This window comes from Mytilus galloprovincialis, chromosome 12 (genome assembly GCF_965363235.1).
Source record: "Mytilus galloprovincialis chromosome 12, xbMytGall1.hap1.1, whole genome shotgun sequence".
NCBI lineage: Eukaryota > Metazoa > Mollusca > Bivalvia > Mytilida > Mytilidae > Mytilus > Mytilus galloprovincialis.
In genome coordinates this window covers 80732044-80753211 of record NC_134849.1, presented here as the reverse complement: position 1 = coordinate 80753211, position 21168 = coordinate 80732044, and the positions used below count along the sequence as shown (strand labels likewise).

At 32.6% G+C, this 21168-nt stretch overlaps 1 protein-coding gene across 1 annotated transcript in view; it reads left to right on the top strand.

Moving 5' to 3' along the window:
- LOC143053776 (intermembrane lipid transfer protein VPS13B-like) overlaps positions 1-21168 on the top strand; it is an 86231-nt gene that overhangs the window by 29971 nt on the left and 35092 nt on the right. Inside the window, exons 18-36 of the mRNA XM_076226556.1 lie at positions 176-512; positions 1177-1300; positions 1702-2489; positions 2899-3007; positions 3512-3629; positions 4179-4809; positions 5193-5327; positions 5735-5902; positions 6290-6430; positions 7126-7388; positions 7850-7979; positions 9843-10086; positions 11231-11339; positions 11556-11746; positions 13739-13905; positions 14665-14801; positions 15327-15437; positions 18560-18661; positions 19171-19254. Of these exons, the coding sequence (XP_076082671.1) occupies positions 176-512; positions 1177-1300; positions 1702-2489; positions 2899-3007; positions 3512-3629; positions 4179-4809; positions 5193-5327; positions 5735-5902; positions 6290-6430; positions 7126-7388; positions 7850-7979; positions 9843-10086; positions 11231-11339; positions 11556-11746; positions 13739-13905; positions 14665-14801; positions 15327-15437; positions 18560-18661; positions 19171-19254 (4089 nt within the window). The remainder of the gene's footprint in view (positions 1-175; positions 513-1176; positions 1301-1701; positions 2490-2898; positions 3008-3511; positions 3630-4178; positions 4810-5192; positions 5328-5734; positions 5903-6289; positions 6431-7125; positions 7389-7849; positions 7980-9842; positions 10087-11230; positions 11340-11555; positions 11747-13738; positions 13906-14664; positions 14802-15326; positions 15438-18559; positions 18662-19170; positions 19255-21168) is intronic.

The window sequence follows — 21168 nt, the reverse complement described above, 5'->3', positions numbered from 1 at the left end:
TAAGAACGAACAATAAAAATCAGTTGAAAAAGGCTTAACTCATCAGATGGACAAAAATACAAGTGGACGTGGCCCGGTACTTATACATCCCGACACAAAAAGACACAATAAACAGATCTTAGAGTACTCACAGTTATCTGACAGCTACTTCAGATGGCAATTTGTTTGTTTGCAGATAGTTTTATGTAGCAGTTTATTAAATCAGCTGACAGGACTATTTGGTATGGTAATGTCCCTAATCAAATCACTACACAAATCAGAACAGACAGTTACACCTACAACAGACCAACCAGACTTATCAGAAATAGCCCTCCCAGAACCAACACCCCTAGGTCAGTCACGAGACTACACAGGGATGACAGAAACTGAGACATCAGATGTCACATCACGAGAACCAACACCTAACCTTGACCTTGAAAAGTCACCAGACAAAGTCAAACTGTCACTATGGTTACAATGGACACTTCCAAAGCTGGAGTTGAGATTTTATAGTGAGGCTATCACTAAAGAAAGTAAGTACATGAACTTTTCGGACCTTAAAGGTCAATTCTTCCTGTAATGGATCACAAAATGTTAAAAAAAAAAGTTAAAAGAAAAAAAACTATGCTACTGGATTCATTTATTTTCGTGGGTACTAATTCTGTTGATTGCAGAAATTTTCCTTTTTTGTGTATATGTAATTTCAAGGTTTTGTCAAAGTCTGCATATGTGATAGAAAATTTGTACTGTTTTGAACATTGAAATTTGTGGTTCACCTGTACCCACAAAAACCACAAAAATTCATATCCCACGAATAATAATGAATCCACAGTAATTGAAAAAGATGAGTTGAAAGAAAAAAAAAAAAGGACCAAGACCCAAGGAAGAGGCAAACTATCCTGTCCAGAAAATACTTCAGTAGAAACTTTTAGACAAAGAGATTAACCATAATCACATGACTAAAGGTTTTTAATCTACAAATTGTATTTATTTGAATGGCAAAGTAAAACTTTAATGTAGTACCCTGTTGGAAATGGTAGAAAATAATATGAAAGTAACCTCAGTAGTAGCTATATATACGAAATTAGATTGTGTATAAAATTATACTGGGTGCATGTCTTAAGAAAGCAGAGAGAGGGGAAATTTTCCTATAGATTCTCCTATAGATAATATTTTAGAATATTAATTATATTTTAGGTAGTAGAGTGACCTTAACCTTTGATGATTTGACCTTGTCATTAGATGTAGAACAAGTTTATACCAAGGCCAAGGTTAAATGTGGGTCTTGCAATGCTCATATCTACAATAAAAGTAAAACAAGGTAAAATTGTATTATCACATATAGTTCTCTTGAATACTTTTGAAAATTTCAAAATTCTGACTATGAAAAAAAAAATGAATTCTTTGTACATTGTATGTGTAACAGATTTAAGATTGAATAATAATGCCAAATTTAAATTCAAATAAATGTTTAATTTCTAAAGTTTTTTTTCAAATGATAATATTCCTCTTTTGAATAAAGTAGTAAATGTCTAAAATGTAATTATCATACAACAGGATCAGAGAGGATCATAATATGGTTTAGAATGACTACTTTCTCTAGTTCAGCCATATTTCAATATATTTGATTAAGAGCATGTTATAGCTCCAAAACCATGTATCAAATGAAAAAAACAAATCATAATGAAATTCATTTATTAATGGTTTTTGTCTCTTTAACAGCAACCAATGGAATGAAGGTTCTTACCTAGGAATCCTAATGACCTGCCAGAAGGAAATACCACATGACATTCACATAATCTCTAATAAAATGTGGTCAGCTGACCAACATACTCTTTCTAACTTCCCTTCTAGAGAAGCTACAACAAGGGACGTAACTCATAGCTTTCTCAATTTCACTTTCACAAGAGCACTGTGTAAAAATGTGGCCAAGAAAATGAGGAAGTTGAACGATGATTTAGCGGACATGGGAAGTATAGCGGATGGTTCTGAGTCACATGACCTGTATTTTCATAAGTATATATGTGAAGTGTGTTTAACTATTGAACCATTTGATTTTATATTCCAAGCACCTGCTGTGAACACAATTCTGGATTGTTTTAATCTTTCACAAGGGAAATCATCTAAATCTATTAAAGGAAAGAAATCAGAATATGTGTTGAAGTCTAATACACCAAAGCCGTCATTACCAATACTGACAGCTGGTAACTTACCATTAATCTACATCAACATGTCAAGTGTCAGACTACTCATACCAAAGGTCCAAAGTTCTAATAAACAAGAGGCTGACAGCAGTCTATCAGGGTCTGACTTGTTAGACCAGGATATCTTGATGGCATGTTTCCAGTCCCTGTCTGTCGTACCTCAGGCTGATAATCCACTGCCCAGGCATCCAACAGATAAGGAACTATATCATAGAGCACTTCACGCTAACCTGACACATCAACCAGGGTCAGCCATAGAGAATAGACAATATCAGATAGATGTTAAAGGCATCTCCATGAGTACAGGTAGTTATCATGAAGCCTTATTGATGCAATAGTCTTGATGATGATTTAAATCATAAACAGATTCAGATTGGAGAAACAAATGAGAATTAATAAAGATTATACAATCACAACAATTAACAAACGTTCCATTATGTTCTTAATTTTTTTTTTAATAAGTCATCATCAAGAATGTTTTTGAGCCAAAAATTAGAAAATTAAAGTGAAGATTTAGCAAAACAAATTGTTGATTACCAGCAAAAACAGATAAAAAGTAACTTAAATCTTTGTAGTATCCAGCCAACCGATTTGTTGTGAACTGAAAAAAGAATGAAAAGTAAAAAATCTTTTCCGGAATTAAAATATTCAAGGGATGATATAAATTCAAACTAATTTAAAGAAAAGTTATACATGAAAACTGTTTATTGAACAGGAAGTTGGGAAGATTTTGTGGACAGAGTGAAGCATGATGGGAGATTAGTTAACCAGCCTGCTGTACAGATACCTGCTTTAGAATGGAACACTGCAGACAAACATTTCAGGTCAATAATAATGTCACTTATTTCTTATAAGTACAATGGGTAGACATGTATTGAATTTTTGTGTCCTTGGGTTGCTTTTATATGTACCTTATTTATTGATTAGACATGTTAGATGCAACCCTAAAATATACTACATAGAAAATAAATATCAATATATGTATTTTCTGTAATTATTACAAATATAATCTTGAAATTCAATTATAATGCCAGTAATGGTCAGAATAGAAATATAATGAATACTCATCCAAATCTGTCTGTTATAGGATATAATATGTTCAATAGATGGCTTTTGTTGGGATTTTTGTGTAATACTGTAGTTGACTTATATAACACATCTCTTTTCCATGAAATATTTGATTGTTCACTTGAATACTACAATAATTCAGATAATAAATTTTCTAACAATTTTACAATTTATTGAACAATATGCATTGCAAGAAAGCAAGAGTTATCTCCCATATACCACAACTTGAATTTTCATACAAATGATTTGGATATTTGCAGAAAACCTAAGGAGGATATTGAGTTACTGCCCTTGGTAACTGGTGTTGATGTTAAGATAGTAGCTGCTCCTGCTATTGTATACCAGACACCAGGTGTCACTGACTGCAGTATTTCAAAGGTGTGTATACTATCAATGATTTAACAGTATCATTACTACCCTATATTAACCAGACTCTTAAGGATTTATAGAGTTGTGGCCCTTATTTACTGTTGACATAGTTTCTAACGTATTCACAGAATAGTAATTGGTTTATTAGAGGTAAAAATACCCCAAAAGATTCTAATTAAATTCAGAGGTACATTTTAAAAATATTGCATTGTCATAAATGAGGACAATTTGATAAATTAAGACTTTTTTACGTTTTTTATATCCCTTCTCCATTATTTACATAAGGTACACATTTTTAACATTATTTTTAATTGAAAAAAACATAAAGACAGAGAAAAATTCAGATTTGTACTTTTTAAATACTTGTTTATTCCAAAACTGTGTCATGGATATAAAAAAATAGAAAATCATATATTGAAAGAGAATAAATTAGATAACATTATTCAACTCTTACAACTGAAAGGAGGAGATTTTTTTTAATTTATTTTATGTTTATTTATTTTTTTTAAAAGGGAGGAGCCATTCTTTTACTCTGACTTGACATGATTTGTATTTCAGATTTTAGTTTGTGGACATGCTTTAGAAATGAACTTCACCAATGATCTTGACATTTATGTCAGTACAAACCAGGTCAAGTTAATGTCGGAGATAACTATACAAACAATGGCTAAACTCAGAGAAACAAGGGAAGACGATCTTATTGAAGAGACTGTTGACAGAGTGGATTTATCAGGAAGTGGATCAGAAACTGTAGTGGCGGACAGTGGAATAGAGAGTGATGTATCCACTATAACGGGGAGAAAGGTCAAGGACAAGAATCCTGATGTCGTCATGACACCACATGATTTAGACATGAGGTCAAAGGTCATCACACCATTAGATATTCTTTTGACAGCCAGTAGAATATCAGTGATAACATACACACATAAACACAACAAAGATCAGAGACATAAAGTCAAGTTAGCCGAGACTCCAGATCTGACAAGGTCACCATCAGGGAAGCACACGTTTATAAAACTAGATGTGCCTGACCTTGAGGATACGACCCAGCTGTCTGTTGATCCATTCTTGTATGTTTATATCTCACAACCACATACAGTGTTATCATGTCATCAAAGTCAACAGAAGTTTGAGATGTCCTGTTATGATGTTCTTATCAAGGGGTCGTCTTTACAGTCAGCTCATTTAGGTAAGAAATTAATGGTCTAATTTATCACTTATATTATAAATTACCGGTAATATCATCAAGATTTTCAGGAACAAAATAGCTTAATATTTAAAATATTGTCAAAATTTGATAGTTTTGGGCAATTTTTTTCAGTTATATATATATATGATATATATATATGTTATATATGTATAAATATATATCAATGATTTATCAGTAAGTTATATTTGTAGTAAAATTAACCAATATGCCAAAAAAATGTGTATGATATAGACGATGAACAACCATTTAAAGAGCCAATAGTCGATAAACAACCATTTAAAAAACCAATATGTAAACAAGGTACAATTTGTGACCTTAAAATAGGTAAAGTATGATTTGACTAAAGTTTTCGTTTTATATAGACATGAAGACCATACCAGAGACAACTGATTTCAATGTGTATTGGTTTGAAACCAGACCCGGAAAACCTCATCCAAAAACAGGAATACCACCAAGTCTATATACACTAAAAATAGAGGACTTTCTAATCGGTCCAGGTAATTCTATTAAAGGAAAAACACCTTTGGTCCAGGTAATTTCTTATAAGGAAATGCCACAAAGTTTATCATACTCTAACCGTATGTATACATGTATATATACTGAAAGTAAAACATCTCTAAAATCTCTTTCCTCATGTACACTATTATTCCCCCAAAGCTTGTGTCCAATTATTGCAATGTTTTTCACACCAGAAAAATATCAAAATAGATTTCACTGTTCACAATTAAAATTTTAATGAGGAAAATTATACATGCAACTTTCTTTTAACATAGGGACAGTATAAAGGTAACACATGGATAGATATGAAGTTACCCACAAACATCAAGGAGAGAAAAACAAACATTGTGATATTAGCATATCTTTGTATATTATGAATAGTATTGATATAATATTTTGTTTCTAGCAATTATACATCTAAGATTAGACAGGCCACTAAAGGTGAACTTCAGCCTGGATAAGATTGACCATGTTAAACATTTCATCTCTGAGATTGTCCCTCAGACAAAATCCTCTGGGAGACCACCCAGAACTGAGAAGACAACAACAGAGCAAGCTCCTGATCCATTCCAAGGTATAGTTGAATCAGATTATGTTGTGTATAAACGTCCAGTGATTTAAATTAAATTGATATAATGTGATAGCAGTTAAGGAAAAGGTTAAATAGATATTGATTATTTACCTTTTGCTGTACAGGAGTTATGGTTCTTGATAAATTGACAAATAGTTCTTTATGTCATCCAATGTGATAACTTGAGAACAATTTAACTAATACCTTTAATAATTTTAATAGAGTGTTTCTGATGACAAGTTTAAGGTTCAGTTTGATTTTGACCATTTCAACTTGAAATTCTGTTCAAGAGTTGTGGCCCTTCCTTCCTTAAAATGGTGCCAATGAATACTCTTGTGATTATAATTTCACTGATATAAATTTGAAAAAAAGAGGCATTCTTTTTTTCAGCAATATTATCAAAAGTGAGCAAGTTTGACCTATATACAGACCAGGTTGTTGTTGCTATGGAGACAGGAGACAAGAATCATGGGATTACAGGGAGTTTAGATTGGTTGTCATTAGAAACTAACTTTAATCATAATAAAATAGGTATGGATTAATAAAAAATTAGATTTTTGTTAAGTTTGCTGGTTCTTATTTCCTATACTGTTGATAAGAATAAATAGACATGAGGTTTAGGTCACTAAGACAGCAACCTAGTAACACAAAAAACATCTGGAGGTCAATATACTGTCTACAACAACCTAGTAACACAAAGAACATCTGGAGGTCAATATACTGTCTACAACAACCTAGTAACACAAAGAACATCTGGAGGTCAATATACTGTCTACAACAACCTAGTAACACAAAAAACATCTGGAGGTCAATATACTGTCTTCAACAACCTAGTAACACAAAGAACATCTGGAGGTCAATATACTGTCTACAACAACAAAAAATGCCTTATATAAATAACTAAAGGCAACCATTGAAAAGGACACGAGAAGTTATCTTATAAACATTGATATCACAGCAACTCATAAAGTTAACATTTTACATACAAACAATTTCTTTTTATCTGTACACTTATTTCATATAACTTCTATTCTATATTTTTAAACTCTGTAATTTGAATTTTATTTAAAAAGTTTTAAAATTTTATACAATGTATATGAATTACTTGACTGTTGTCCAATGCCATGCCATCATTTTACTTCAGATTCAAATTTTGTACTACTATATGGATTCAGTTATTTTCATTGATCCATCTTGAGTTTAATTTTTCTATTAAAAACTTTCAGGAAAAACTATGGAAGTTTACATTAATATGCACCTGAAGAATGCTACAGTGAAAACTTCATTTGAGAAGCTATCAAGGACATTGATCCAGCCGTTTGGTATTACCATAGAAACAGATATACAGCTTTACAGTGACATTGATCAAGATGTCACAACACCTAGATCAGTTGTTACCCTGACAACCGGACTGCTGTCTGTTTTGATTGGACAAGAGCATATCATGTGCTTTGATAAAATTTTGAAAGAGCTTGCTGCACTTGTTCCTGTAAGTATTTTTTTTTTAGGAAAACCTCCATTCCAAAGAGAGAGGTATTCTGGTTTATATCTGTTCTTCTATCCCATGAAATTCAAGTCAAATGTTTCTCAGGAACTGTGAATCAGGGCTTCCTTAATTTTTGTGTTTCATGTGAGCATGCTGTCATGTGTAATTAACTTTCACATTAATTGTTTACCAACTCCCTCTTCATAGAATACTTTTATGGGGGAGGGGAAGATAGCTCATACAGTTCAACTTAATTGAATACCAAAGAAACTCGCTTTTTGATAGTTTATGAGTAAAGGTTTATGTTTTTATTGAAATTTGCGGTTTTTGATAAAATGTACACAAAAATAAATTTGCATCTAGAATAGGAAATATTTTTTCAAGACAAAATACACTTTATAGAATCTTATACAGAAATTCAGTTAACACAGTCTGGCATAAAAATGTTCAAAATATAATTCTAGAAAAAATCTAAGGGAGATAAACCTGATACAGAGGAAACAGAAAGTAAGAAGACTGGTACAAGATCATTTACTACAGACCAAACTCAAGATGATTTAAGACAGGGCCAGTTCAATTATGTCATCGACCAAGGTATGTTCATTTATATACGAATCAGACAATGATTAAAGTTATGAATATAGAAATAAGTAGATATTGTACGATTGCCTATGAGACAGCTTTCCTCCAGACCCCAAAAGTCAGCAACATAAGGTCACCATATACATCAATAATGAGCAAAATCCATGCCTCATAGCAAGATATAAAATGTCTTAATATGACCAAAACAATTAAAAAAAAAATAAAAATTACCTGATTTATGTACATACAATTATAAACAACAAATAATTTAAGGAAAATACTCATAGCATACTCATACAAGTTTATGAAAATGTAGTAAATTGGGTTATACTTTAAATTGTGTTCTCAATTTGTAAAAAGATTTATTGGTAATCTCTATTTCAATTCATTAAATGACTGCAATCAGTGATCGGGAAGGACGTGCGCCCTGCACCTATAGCGCATATTGACCAGAAATGGCGCATGACTTATGTAAGCGCCCACGTGGCGCACGATATTTTTCACTTCGTTTCGAAACGTTTAAATATCATAAACATGGATTAACGATCGTATTCCGTGCCGCCATGTGTGTAATGTTCCTCCAATGATAGGAGCACCTATATATTTTTGGGACGTCTCGGGTGTTTTCATATGACATGAGACATTATTTTTATTATACCAATCATGGGCACTTGTCGGGCAAGATACAAAAACATCATAATACAATGATTATATAAACATTAGTGAAATACACAATAAGTATTACATAAATAATAAATTGATAATATGAGCAATGTAGGATATAATTATGGTAAGAGGCATTGAGTGTAATTAGGCGGATTTAATATTAAAAGAATATGATATAAAGTTTATTAATACGGAAACAAAAAAGTAAAAAAAGTAAAATTAGAACAGGGAATATAGTATCTTATTCTGCAGTGTTCTCCTCATGACCAGTGCACAGCGGTGAGGGACTTTTACATCACAACAATGCAAAGGTCATCAAGGGGAGATCCTTCAGATCCTTCATATGTTTTCATATGTTAATAATAGAACCATGCGGTACAACTGATTACCCAAAAAACGTAATTAACCATCATTCATGGTATGATTTTTCATAAATAACTTTAAATTTGTGAAATTTGGCTAGTACAGACAAGATTTATCTCTAGTTATAATCTTTTAAATAAGTTTAGCTTGCTATTATTTTGATTAAAAAAAACCAAAGCTTTTTTATGAATATATTTTTTGTCTCCATAAAAGGCGCTTAACTGTCCTTGTCACTTTTTGGTCTTTGGCTCGTTTTGACATTTTGTAAACATGCCTTCAACAAATTGTTGTTTTGTTCTATCATTTAATGATACTCTCTACTGTTATTGTTGTCATTGTGATGAAGTAATAATAATACAAGAAGTGCAGAGGATATGCCAGAAACGTCCTCTAATACGGAACGTTGGAATAAGTATGGTATCGATGAAGACCAAAATTTAATGTAAAAAAAACATGAACATGAACAAGACAACAATACTAGTTTAAACATTGTAAATAAAGGTTATCTTAAATATTGTCTGGTTTGGAAGAACTCATTTTATATTCTTTGAAATTGAAATTACAAAATCACAGCAACAATATCCATGATATTATTTAGAATCAGTAAGGTGTATAAGTACAAAAAATGTACCACCACCTCTTTGGCGAAATATACACCATTAATTTTTTTTCACTGTAGTCAATTAAAATCATGCAAATGGCCCACTCATTTGACAACATGGCCCATATTTTTTTTAAATGGCCCATTGAATTTATTTTTGAGGGGCCCTAGGCCAATAGAGAAAAATCCTTCCAGATCACTGTGCAATTGCAACTTAATTAAACATTTATGCTTGACATTTTCAGATGAAATCTCCAGTAAGTGTGATCCAGGGGAGATAATCTTTTGTAACAGGGATAAAGATGGGAATAGTCACATGACCTGGTGTTACCATCAACCTAGAGTTGTCTCCCTTGTCAAGTTTACACCAATACCATTTAATGTCCCTGTTAAACAGATGACAGAGGAGTATGATGAAGAACAGCTAGTAAGTACTTGTCTAGAGTTGTCATCCTTGTCAAGTTTACACCAATACCATTTAATGTCCCTGTTAAACAGATGACAGAGGAGTATGATGAAGAAAAGCTAGTAAGTACTTGTCTAGAGTTGTCTCCCTTGTCAAGTTTACACCAATACCATTTAATGTCCCTGTTAAACAGATGACAGAGGAGTATGATGAAGAACAGCTAGTAAGTACTAGCCTAGAGTTGTCTCCCATGTCAAGTTTACACCAATACCATTTAATGTCCCTGTTAAACAGATGACAGAGGAGTATGATGAAGAACAGCTAGTAAGTACTAGCCTAGAGTTGTCTCCCATGTCAAGTTTACACCGATACCATTTAATGTCCCTGTTAAACAGATGACAGAGGAGTATGATGAAGAACAGCTAGTAAGTACTTGTCTAGAGTTGTCTCCCATGTCAAGTTTACACCAATACCATTTAATGTCCCTGTTAAACAGATGACAGAGGAGTATGATGAAGAACAGCTAGTAAGTACTAGCCTAGAGTTGTCTCCCATGTCAAGTTTACACCAATACCATTTAATGTCCCTGTTAAACAGATGACAGAGGAGTATGATGAAGAACAGCTAGTAAGTACTTGTCTAGAGTTGTCTCCCTTGTCAAGTTTACACCAATACCATTTAATGTCCCTGTTAAACAGATGACAGAGGAGTATGATGAAGAACAGCTAGTAAGTACTTGTCTAGAGTTGTCTCCCTTGTCAAGTTTGTACACCAATACCATTTAATGTCCCTGTTAAACAGATGACAGAGGAGTATGATGAAGAACAGCTAGTAAGTACTTGTCTAGAGTTGTCTCCCATGTCAAGTTTACACCAATACCATTTAATGTCCCTGTTAAACAGATGACAGAGGAGTATGATGAAGAACAGCTAGTAAGTACTTGTCTAGAGTTGTCTCCCATGTCAAGTTTACACCAATACCATTTAATGTCCCTGTTAAACAGATGACAGAGGAGTATGATGAAGAACAGCTAGTAAGTACTTGTCTAGAGTTGTCTCCCTTGTCAAGTTTACACCAATACCATTTAATGTCCCTGTTAAACAGATGACAGAGGAGTATGATGAAGAACAGCTAGTAAGTACTAGCCTAGAGTTGTCTCCCATGTCAAGTTTACACCGATACCATTTAATGTCCCTGTTAAACAGATGACAGAGGAGTATGATGAAGAACAGCTAGTAAGTACTTGTCTAGAGTTGTCTCCCTTGTCAAGTTTACACCAATACCATTTAATGTCCCTGTTAAACAGATGACAGAGGAGTATGATGAAGAACAGCTAGTAAGTACTTGTCTAGAGTTGTCTCCCTTGTCAAGTTTACATAAAAACAACATTATGTATCTGACTCATAAGTTACACAAACTCCATTGAAAGTTCCAAATAAAGATAAAGGGGACCAATGTAAAGGCTGATATATATATAAATGGAGGGAGGTGTATTGACAAAGGCTCACAATTTTATTTTCAACTTATAACATCTTTTTAATGTTATTTTTAGATACCATGTTGTCTGCAGTATTATGATCCAGCCACGCACAACTTTGTAAACTATATTGATTTTGAGTTATCTGAAAATGAGGAGACATCATTACTTTTCCCAGAAATCAAGGCTGATAATGCAAGGGACATAACTGTGTCATACCTCTGGAGGGTGGTGGTATATCAAGGATTTATAGAGAACTCTCAACAGTAAGTTTATTGTGGTCCAAGGGACATAACTGTGTCATACCTCTCACAATCTTGGTTTATTTCCAGACATTAGAATGAATAATGAAGTAGCTACTCTAGCCATCTTACCAATATCTTTTGCTGTGCACAGCCATAAGAGGAGCTTTTTGTAACAACTCCAGGTTAATTCCTGTCACATGATCTTCCTGTTCAATTGTTGTTTTTTTATTCCCAACATAAGAATGATGAAGCTACTTTAGTCATCTTACCGATATCTTTAGCTGCGGCCACGAGAGTAGACTCTTGTTATACATAGATGCCAACCATTACGATTTTTCCGTAGTTTTTCCGATTTTGCGATTAAAACTACGCTATTACGGTCAAAGTCGAATAGTTACGGATTCCCAATCATTGCCGTTCAATTTTGTAAAACGCGGATTTTTATCATTACTTTTCCGTCCTGGTCCGGTATTTAGAAAACGCCAATGTAATGCTTCCGGTTTCTCAGGAGTTATCAACCTATTGTTGGGTAACTAACTGACTTCCGAAGAGGCAAACTTGCATTGTATGAAGTAGCTTTCCCCCTTTCTCTTCTTCTCCTTGACAAAACGAAAATGTACGAGTAGAGAACATCTGAACAATTAATGAATGGAATGCTACTACAGACAACATGTTAAACGACAAATTTTAGTGCACATCACTTTGCAACCACTCGTCAGTAATTTTTATTGGTAAATGCACGTTTATGAATGATTACTGAAAACTTTTCAAAAATACGGAAAATTTGATAGTTTGTTACTGATTGTGTCAAAAGGGGGTTGGCATCTATGGTTATATCTCTGTCTTACTTCCTTGTTTGTTTTTTTATTCCAGAAATAAGAATGATGAAGCTACTTTAGCCATCTTACCGATATCTTTAGCTGAGGCCACGAGAGTAGACTCTTGTTATATCTCTGTCTTACTTCCTTGTTTGTTTTTTTATTCCAGACATAAGAATGATGAAGCTACTTTAGCCATCTTACCGATATCTTTAGCTGAGGCCACGAGAGTAGACTCTTGTTATATCTCTGTCTTACTTCCTTGTTTGTTTTTTTATTCCAGAAATAAGAATGATGAAGCTACTTTAGCCATCTTACCGATATCTTTAGCTGCGGCCACGAGAGTAGACTCTTGTTATATCTCTGTCTTACTTCCTTGTTTGTTTTTTTATTCCAGACATAAGAATGATGAAGCTACTTTAGTCATCTTACCGATATCTTTAGCTGCGGCCACGAGAGTAGACTCTTGTTATATCTCTGTCTTACTTCCTTGTTTGTTTTTTTATTCCCAACATAAGAATGATGAAGCTACTTTAGTCATCTTACCGATATCTTTAGCTGAGGCCACGAGAGTAGACTCTTGTTATATCTCTGTCTTACTTCCTTGTTTGTTTTTTTATTCCAGACATAAGAATGATGAAGCTACTTTAGCCATCTTACCGATATCTTTAGCTGCGGCCACGAGAGTAGACTCTTGTTATATCTCTGTCTTACTTCCTTGTTTGTTTTTTTATTCCAGACATAAGAATGATGAAGCTACTTTAGCCATCTTACCGATATCTTTAGCTGAGGCCACGAGAGTAGACTCTTGTTATATCTCTGTCTTACTTCCTTGTTTGTTTTTTTATTCCAGACATAAGAATGATGAAGCTACTTTAGCCATCTTACCGATATCTTTAGCTGCGGCCACGAGAGTAGACTCTTGTTATATCTCTGTCTTACTTCCTTGTTTGTTTTTTTATTCCAGACATTAGAATGATGAAGCTACTTTAGCCATCTTACCGATATCTTTAGCTGAGGCCACGAGAGTAGACTCTTGTTATATCTCTGTCTTACTTCCTTGTTTGTTTTTTTATTCCAGACATAAGAATGATGAAGCTACTTTAGTCATCTTACCGATATCTTTAGCTGCAGCCATGAGAGTAGACTCTTGTTATATCTCTGTCTTACTTCCTTGTTTGTTTTTTTATTCCAGACATAAGAATGATGAAGCTACTTTAGCCATCTTACCGATATCTTTAGCTGCAGCCATGAGAGTAGACTCTTGTTATATCTCCACGTTAGTTCCAGTCACACAGGTCTGTTTGTCCTGTCCTGTTATAGAAGTCAGACTACAGAATCATCCTCAACACTTGGGACAAGGTATTTATATATTCTAAGTTAAGGTTGTGAACTTGTTATACCTTTATAGTCCAGAATAAATAATTAGTTATTGATAAAACTTGGTTTTGAAAACAAGATTGAAGAGGAATACGAACAGATTGTTTTGTAAAGAAATAATTGTTTTCATCATCCTGTCTGTATTGATAGATATATTGTATTTATCCAGTTTGCTGTAAACTTTGAAGTACATTGGTGTCATCATTGCTTACAGTTTAATTGGTTGATTTTTTGTGGTTGACTTTTGTAATGATAGATGTATCAAGGGGGAGATAATCTGCTAAAAAAAGCATTTCTGTGTTTATACATTGTACTATAAATATTTGTAGGTCCCTTCAGTGCAATGTAGAGCTGCTGCAAGACATTATAAGTCAAGCATCTGTAAATGTCTTTAGTTGTGTGGATTCATTGACATTATAAGTCAAGCATCTGTAAATGTCTTTAGTTGTGTGGATTCATTATTATTCATCTGGTACCAATTTTTGTGGATTGCGTGGTTACTTGAACCATGAATTCAAATGTTCAACGAATTATAAAGTTTCTATAGGTTTTGCAGCCAGAGATACGAAATCAAATATCCACGAAACTGCAAGTTTTCCTCAATCCTTGAAAATTGATACTAACAAAAATAAATAAATCCAAAGTATCATATTTATTTTTATTTTTTTGTTTCTTTTGTGAATTATTTAGTCTAGTGTATATAGTTAAGAAAAAATTATATTTGTTTTCAATGTGTTTCAGATGTACCCGGGAAGTTGAAGCCATTTATATTTGATGACACATCCATTGTTGACGAAGAGTTTGCTGTTGTAACAATGAAAAACCTGATGATAACAGGCCATCAACTAGTAGGAGATCTGGCTAGAATATGTACACAGGTACTGACCCTTATTTTTACTTCATTGGTTATTAACCTGAACAATTCAGTCCCTCCCTATAATCAATCTTCTCTTATTGTGAGGGCCTGAAATCTTAACAACATATAAAGCTCTTCATTAATCCTAGATTTTGATTTATACCAATAAAATTGAAAATGGAAATGGGGAATGTGTCAAAGAGACAACACCCCGACCATAGAGCAGATTACAACCGAAGGGTACCAAGGGGTCTTCAATACAGTGAGAAACTCCCACACCTGGAAGTGTCCTTCAACTAGCCCCTAAACACATATGTATACTAGTTCAGTGATAATGGACATACTAAACTCCAAATTATACACAAGAAACTAAAGTTAAAAATCATACAAGACTAACAAAATCCAGAGGCTCCTGACTTAGGACAGGCACAAAAATGTTGCTGGATTAAACATGTTTTTTGAGATCTCAGCACTCCTCCTATACTTCTCGCCAGTGTAGAAAAAACAAACGCACTTTAGCATTGTGTTACATCATTTCTATTTATAGGTCAGCAGTAATGTAGGTTTGAGTGTGGTAGAAATGAAACATTTAACAGTCCACCCGGTGATACCTCTAACTGATGTTTACTGTGACGTCAACTTTCTACAACATCTGAAGGTAAGATAAGAAAACTTTATTTTGATTTGGCATGGTATAAACATACACATGATACAAGCATAAGCTCTTTAGAGCTTTTCGCCTAATATAAATTACAAACACATACAGACAAAGAATGAATAAGACATACATGCAAGGCACTCAAAGCATTCATATATATTATCAGTAACACATACAGACAAAGAATGAATAAGACATACATGCAAGGCACTCAAAGCATTCATATATATTATCAGTAACACATACAGACAAAGAATGAATAAGATATACATGCAAGGCACTCAAAGCATTCATATATATTATCAGTAACACATACAGACAAAGAATGAATAAGACATACATGCAAGGCACTCAAAGCATTCATATATATTATCAGTAACACATACAGACAAAGAATGAATAAGACATACATGCAAGGCACTCAAAGCATTCATATATATTATCAGTAACACATACAGACAAAGAATGAATATGATATACATGCAAGGCACTCAAAGCATTCATATATATTATCAGTAACACATACAGACAAAGAATGAATAAGACATACATGCAAGGCACTCAAAGCATTCATATATATTATCAGTAACACATACAGACAAAGAATGAATAAGACATACATGCAAGGCACTCAAAGCATTCATATATATTATCAGTAACACATACAGACAAAGAATGAATAAGACATACATGCAAGGCACTCAAAGCATTCATATATATTATCAGTAACACATACAGACAAAGAATGAATAAGATATACATGCAAGGCACTCAAAGCATTCATATATATTATCAGTAACACATACAGACAAAGAATGAATATGATATACATGCAAGGCACTCAAAGCATTCATATATATTATCAGTAACACATACAGACAAAGAATGAATAAGACATACATGCAAGGCACTCAAAGCATTCATATATATTATCAGTAACACATACAGACAAAGAATGAATATGATATACATGCAAGGCACTCAAAGCATTCATATCGTCGCTGTTATGCAAAAACCTCGTATCTAAGGTTTTGATAATTTTACACCAGGCAGTAAAAACTGAAATCTTTTTATCGATTATTTAGAATTTAATATGTATGTTCCGCTGTATGCGAAAATATCTGATCTTCTAACCAGTCAATTACCAAGACGAGCAAATATTTCTGCACCTATATTGTATTTTCATTATTTTTAAGCTAATATATTAGCTTTGAGAACCTAAAATTGATAAAACTGTACCTGTGATAATGTCAGCTGCCGTGCAAAGTGTTTTTCTTTTGAGATACGATATTTTCGCACAACAAAATTTCCAACCAATCCGACTACACTTTTTCGTCACATGTCAGAATTCGGGTTAATGATTGGTTAGAAGATCAGATATTCTCGCATACAGTGGAACATACATATTTAATTCTAAATCTTCGATAAAAAGATTTCCGCAAAAAATTGAGATACGAGGTTTTTGCATAACAGCGACGATATATATTATCAGTAACACATACAGACAAAGAATGAATAAGATATACATGCAAGGCACTCAAAGCATTCATATATATTATCAGTAACACATACAGACAAAGAATGAATAAGACATACATGCAAGGCACTCAAAGCATTCATATATATTATCAGTAACACATACAGACAAAGAATGAATAAGACATACATGCAAGGCACTCAAAGCATTCATATATATTATCAGTAACACATACAGACAAAGAATGAATAAGACATACATGCAAGGCACTCAAAGCATTCATATATATTATCAGTAACACATACAGACAAAGAATGAATAAGACATACATGCAAGGCACTCAAAGCATTCATATATATTATCAGTAACACATACAGACAAAGAATGAATAAGATATACATGCAAGGCACTCAAAGCATTCATATATATTATCAGTAACACATACAGACAAAGAATGAATAAGACATACATGCAAGGCACTCAAAGCATTCATATATATTATCAGTAACACATACAGACAAAGAATGAATATGATATACATGCAAGGCACTCAAAGCATTCATATATATTATCAGTAACACATACAGACAAAGAATGAATAAGACATACATGCAAGGCACTCAAAGCATTCATATATATTATCAGTAACACATACAGACAAAGAATGAATAAGACATACATGCAAGGCACTCAAAGCATTCATATATATTATCAGTAACACATACAGACAAAGAATGAATATGATATACATGCAAGGCACTCAAAGCATTCATATATATTATCAGTAACACATACAGACAAAGAATGAATAAGATATACATGCAAGGCACTCAAAGCATTCATATATATTATCAGTAACACATACAGACAAAGAATGAATAAGACATACATGCAAGGCACTCAAAGCATTCATATATATTATCAGTAACACATACAGACAAAGAATGAATAAGATATACATGCAAGGCACTCAAAGCATTCATATATATTATCAGTAACACATACAGACAAAGAATGAATAAGATATACATGCAAGGCACTCAAAGCATTCATATATATTATCAGTAACACATACAGACAAAGAATGAATAAGATATACATGCAAGGCACTCAAAGCATTTATATATATTATCAGTAACACATACAGACAAAGAATGAATATGATATACATGCAAGGCACTCAAAGCATTCATATATATTATCAGTAACACATAACCACACATAAAATGAATGAAAGCAATCAAAATCATTTAGCACTATAAGCAACTAAAAAGTAAATGAAAATTTAGAATCTATGAGAACAAATTTAAAAAAAAAAAGGTAAATTGAGGAGATTTGTAGTAGTTTAGCAACTTATTATATGTATGCTACTGTATATATATACCACTGATATTTAAAATGAGGAATATCAGTAGTGTAAACAATCATTACACACGCAAGGAAACAAAAAAAGTTAAGTAAGAGTGTTTTTTATAATACATGTCAACCCTCCTGTTTTTTGGAAGTTTAAGTCGTATTTTATATCACATTGTAGTTACATTTAAAGCAGCTATACCTTTTCCAAATGTGAACAAGATAGTTATACCATTTTTAATCTGTTCATCAAAATGTAACATAAGCTATAAATATGTTTTCCCCTTTTCAGCCACCAGCCTTAGAGAGTAACTTTAATGTTGGACCTTTGTCACTAAGTGTAGGACAGGGGACTGTTCATACCATTCACTGTGCTGTCAACTCATTTTCCCAGGTATGGTACTTAAGTTGGATAAATATTTTGTAAATGCAAATCTTCAGGCTGCAAAGTTAACTGAGAATATTTGTTTGAGACCTTATTTATACACCTTATCGCTATTCCCGGCTGACCCAAGAATCTGTTCCTCTTGAACTATTGACGTCATACATCAATCACTTTTCCGTTGTGGCATCAGATGCTTTGTATTATGATGTCAAATTTTACAGGAACCTGTGTGATGGCCAGTAATGGCAGACAAATAGCGATATTAAAGGTATATTTCAGTTCTTATTTTGTACCTAATTTATTGAGGAGCAAGAGATATGCATCTCATTTGTACACAAGATTTAATAAAATACATTATTAATTACAGAGTTTACTTAGTTAAAGGTTTCCATCAATCAGAACCACTGAAAAGTTTGATAATTAGAATATTTTAAAATCAGGGACACAGTTTTTTGGGGGTGGGGAAATTGTAGAAATAACTTATATTATTTGCTTTAAGCAATTTATTATATTTTCAGATAACTAAGCCTAGTGAAGATAGAATGGTTTACAGCCAGTATGTTATTTGTAATGATACAAGTCACACAGTCAGGTTTGGTCAGGTAATCCATCTTGAATTAAGTCATATGATTTAAGAGATACAAGTCACACAGTCAGGTTTGGTCAGGTAATCCATCTTGAATTAAGTCATATGATTTAAGAGATACAAGTCACACAGTCAGGTTTGGTCAGGTAATCCATCTTGAATTAAGTCATATGATTTAAGAGATACAAGTCACACAGTCAGGTTTGGTCAGGTAATCCATCTTGAATTAAGTCATATGATTTAAGAGATACAAGTCACACAGTCAGGTTTGGTCAGGTAATCCATCTTGAATTAAGTCATATGATTTAAGAGATACAAGTCACACAGTCAGGTTTGGTCAGGTAATCCATCTTGAATTAAGTCATATACTGGTAATTTAATAAACTTGTCTGCTAGACAAAGTTTTTGTGAGATGATGCGGCCCTGAAGATTTCACTATGTTTCCCCTTCTCTAAATTTACTGTTGTTGCCAATATCTGATACTATGATTCATCATTATATATTGTATTATGTTATCTGATACTATGTGTCTCTAATTCATCATTATATATTGTATTATGTTATCTGGTACGATGTGTCTCTGATTCATCATTATATATTGTATTATGTTATCTGGTACGATGTGTCTCTAATTCATCATTATATATTGTATTATGTTATCTGATACGATGTGTCTCTAATTCATCATTATATATTGTATTATATGTTATCTGGTACGATGTGTCTCTGATTCATCATTATATATTGTATTATGTTATCTGGTACGATGTGTCTCTGATTCATCATTATATATTGTATTATGTTATCTGATACTATGTGTCTCTGATTCATCATTATATATTGTATTATGTTATCTGATACTATGTGTCTCTAATTCATCATTATATATTGTATTATGTTATCTGATACGATGTGTCTCTAATTCATCATTATATATTGTATTATGTTATCTGATACGATGTGTCTCTGATTCATCATTATATATTGTATTATGTTATCTGATACGATGTGTCTCTAATTCATCATTATATATTGTATTATGTTATCTGATACGATGTGTCTCTGATTCATCATTATATATTGTATTATGTTATCTGATACGATGTGTCTCTGATTCATCATTATATATTGTATTATGTTATCTGATACGATGTGTGATACGATGTGTCTCTGATTCATCATTATATATTGTATTATGTCATCTGATACTATGTGTATCTGATTCATCATTATATATTGTATTATGTTATCTGATACGATGTGTCTCTGATTCATCATTATATATTGTATTATGTTATCTGGTACGATGTGTCTCTGATTCATCATTATATATTGTATTATGTTATCTGGTACGATGTGTCTCTGATTCATCATTATATATTGTATTATGTTATCTGGTAGGATGTGTCTCTGATTCATCATTATATATTGTATTATGTTATCTGATACTATGTGTCTCTAATTCATCATTATATATTGTATTATGTTATCTGATACGATGTGTCTCTAATTCATCATTATATATTGTATTATGTTATCTGATACGATGTGTCTCTGATTCATCATTATATATTGTATTATGTTATCTGGTACGATGTGTCTCTGATTCATCATTATATATTGTATTATGTTATCTGGTAGGATGTGTCTCTGATTCATCATTATATATTGTATTATGTTATCTGGTACGATGTGTCTCTAATTCATCATTATATATTGTATTATGTTATCTGGTACGATGTGTCTCTGATTCATCATTATATATTGTATTATGTTATCTGGTAGGATGTGTCTCTGATTCATCATTATATATTGTATTATGTTATCTGATACTATGTGTCTCTAATTCATCATTATATATTGTATTATGTTATCTGGTTTAAATCAGGTAGTAGGTAATAACTGTTTATAGCTTAAATACCCATTAATA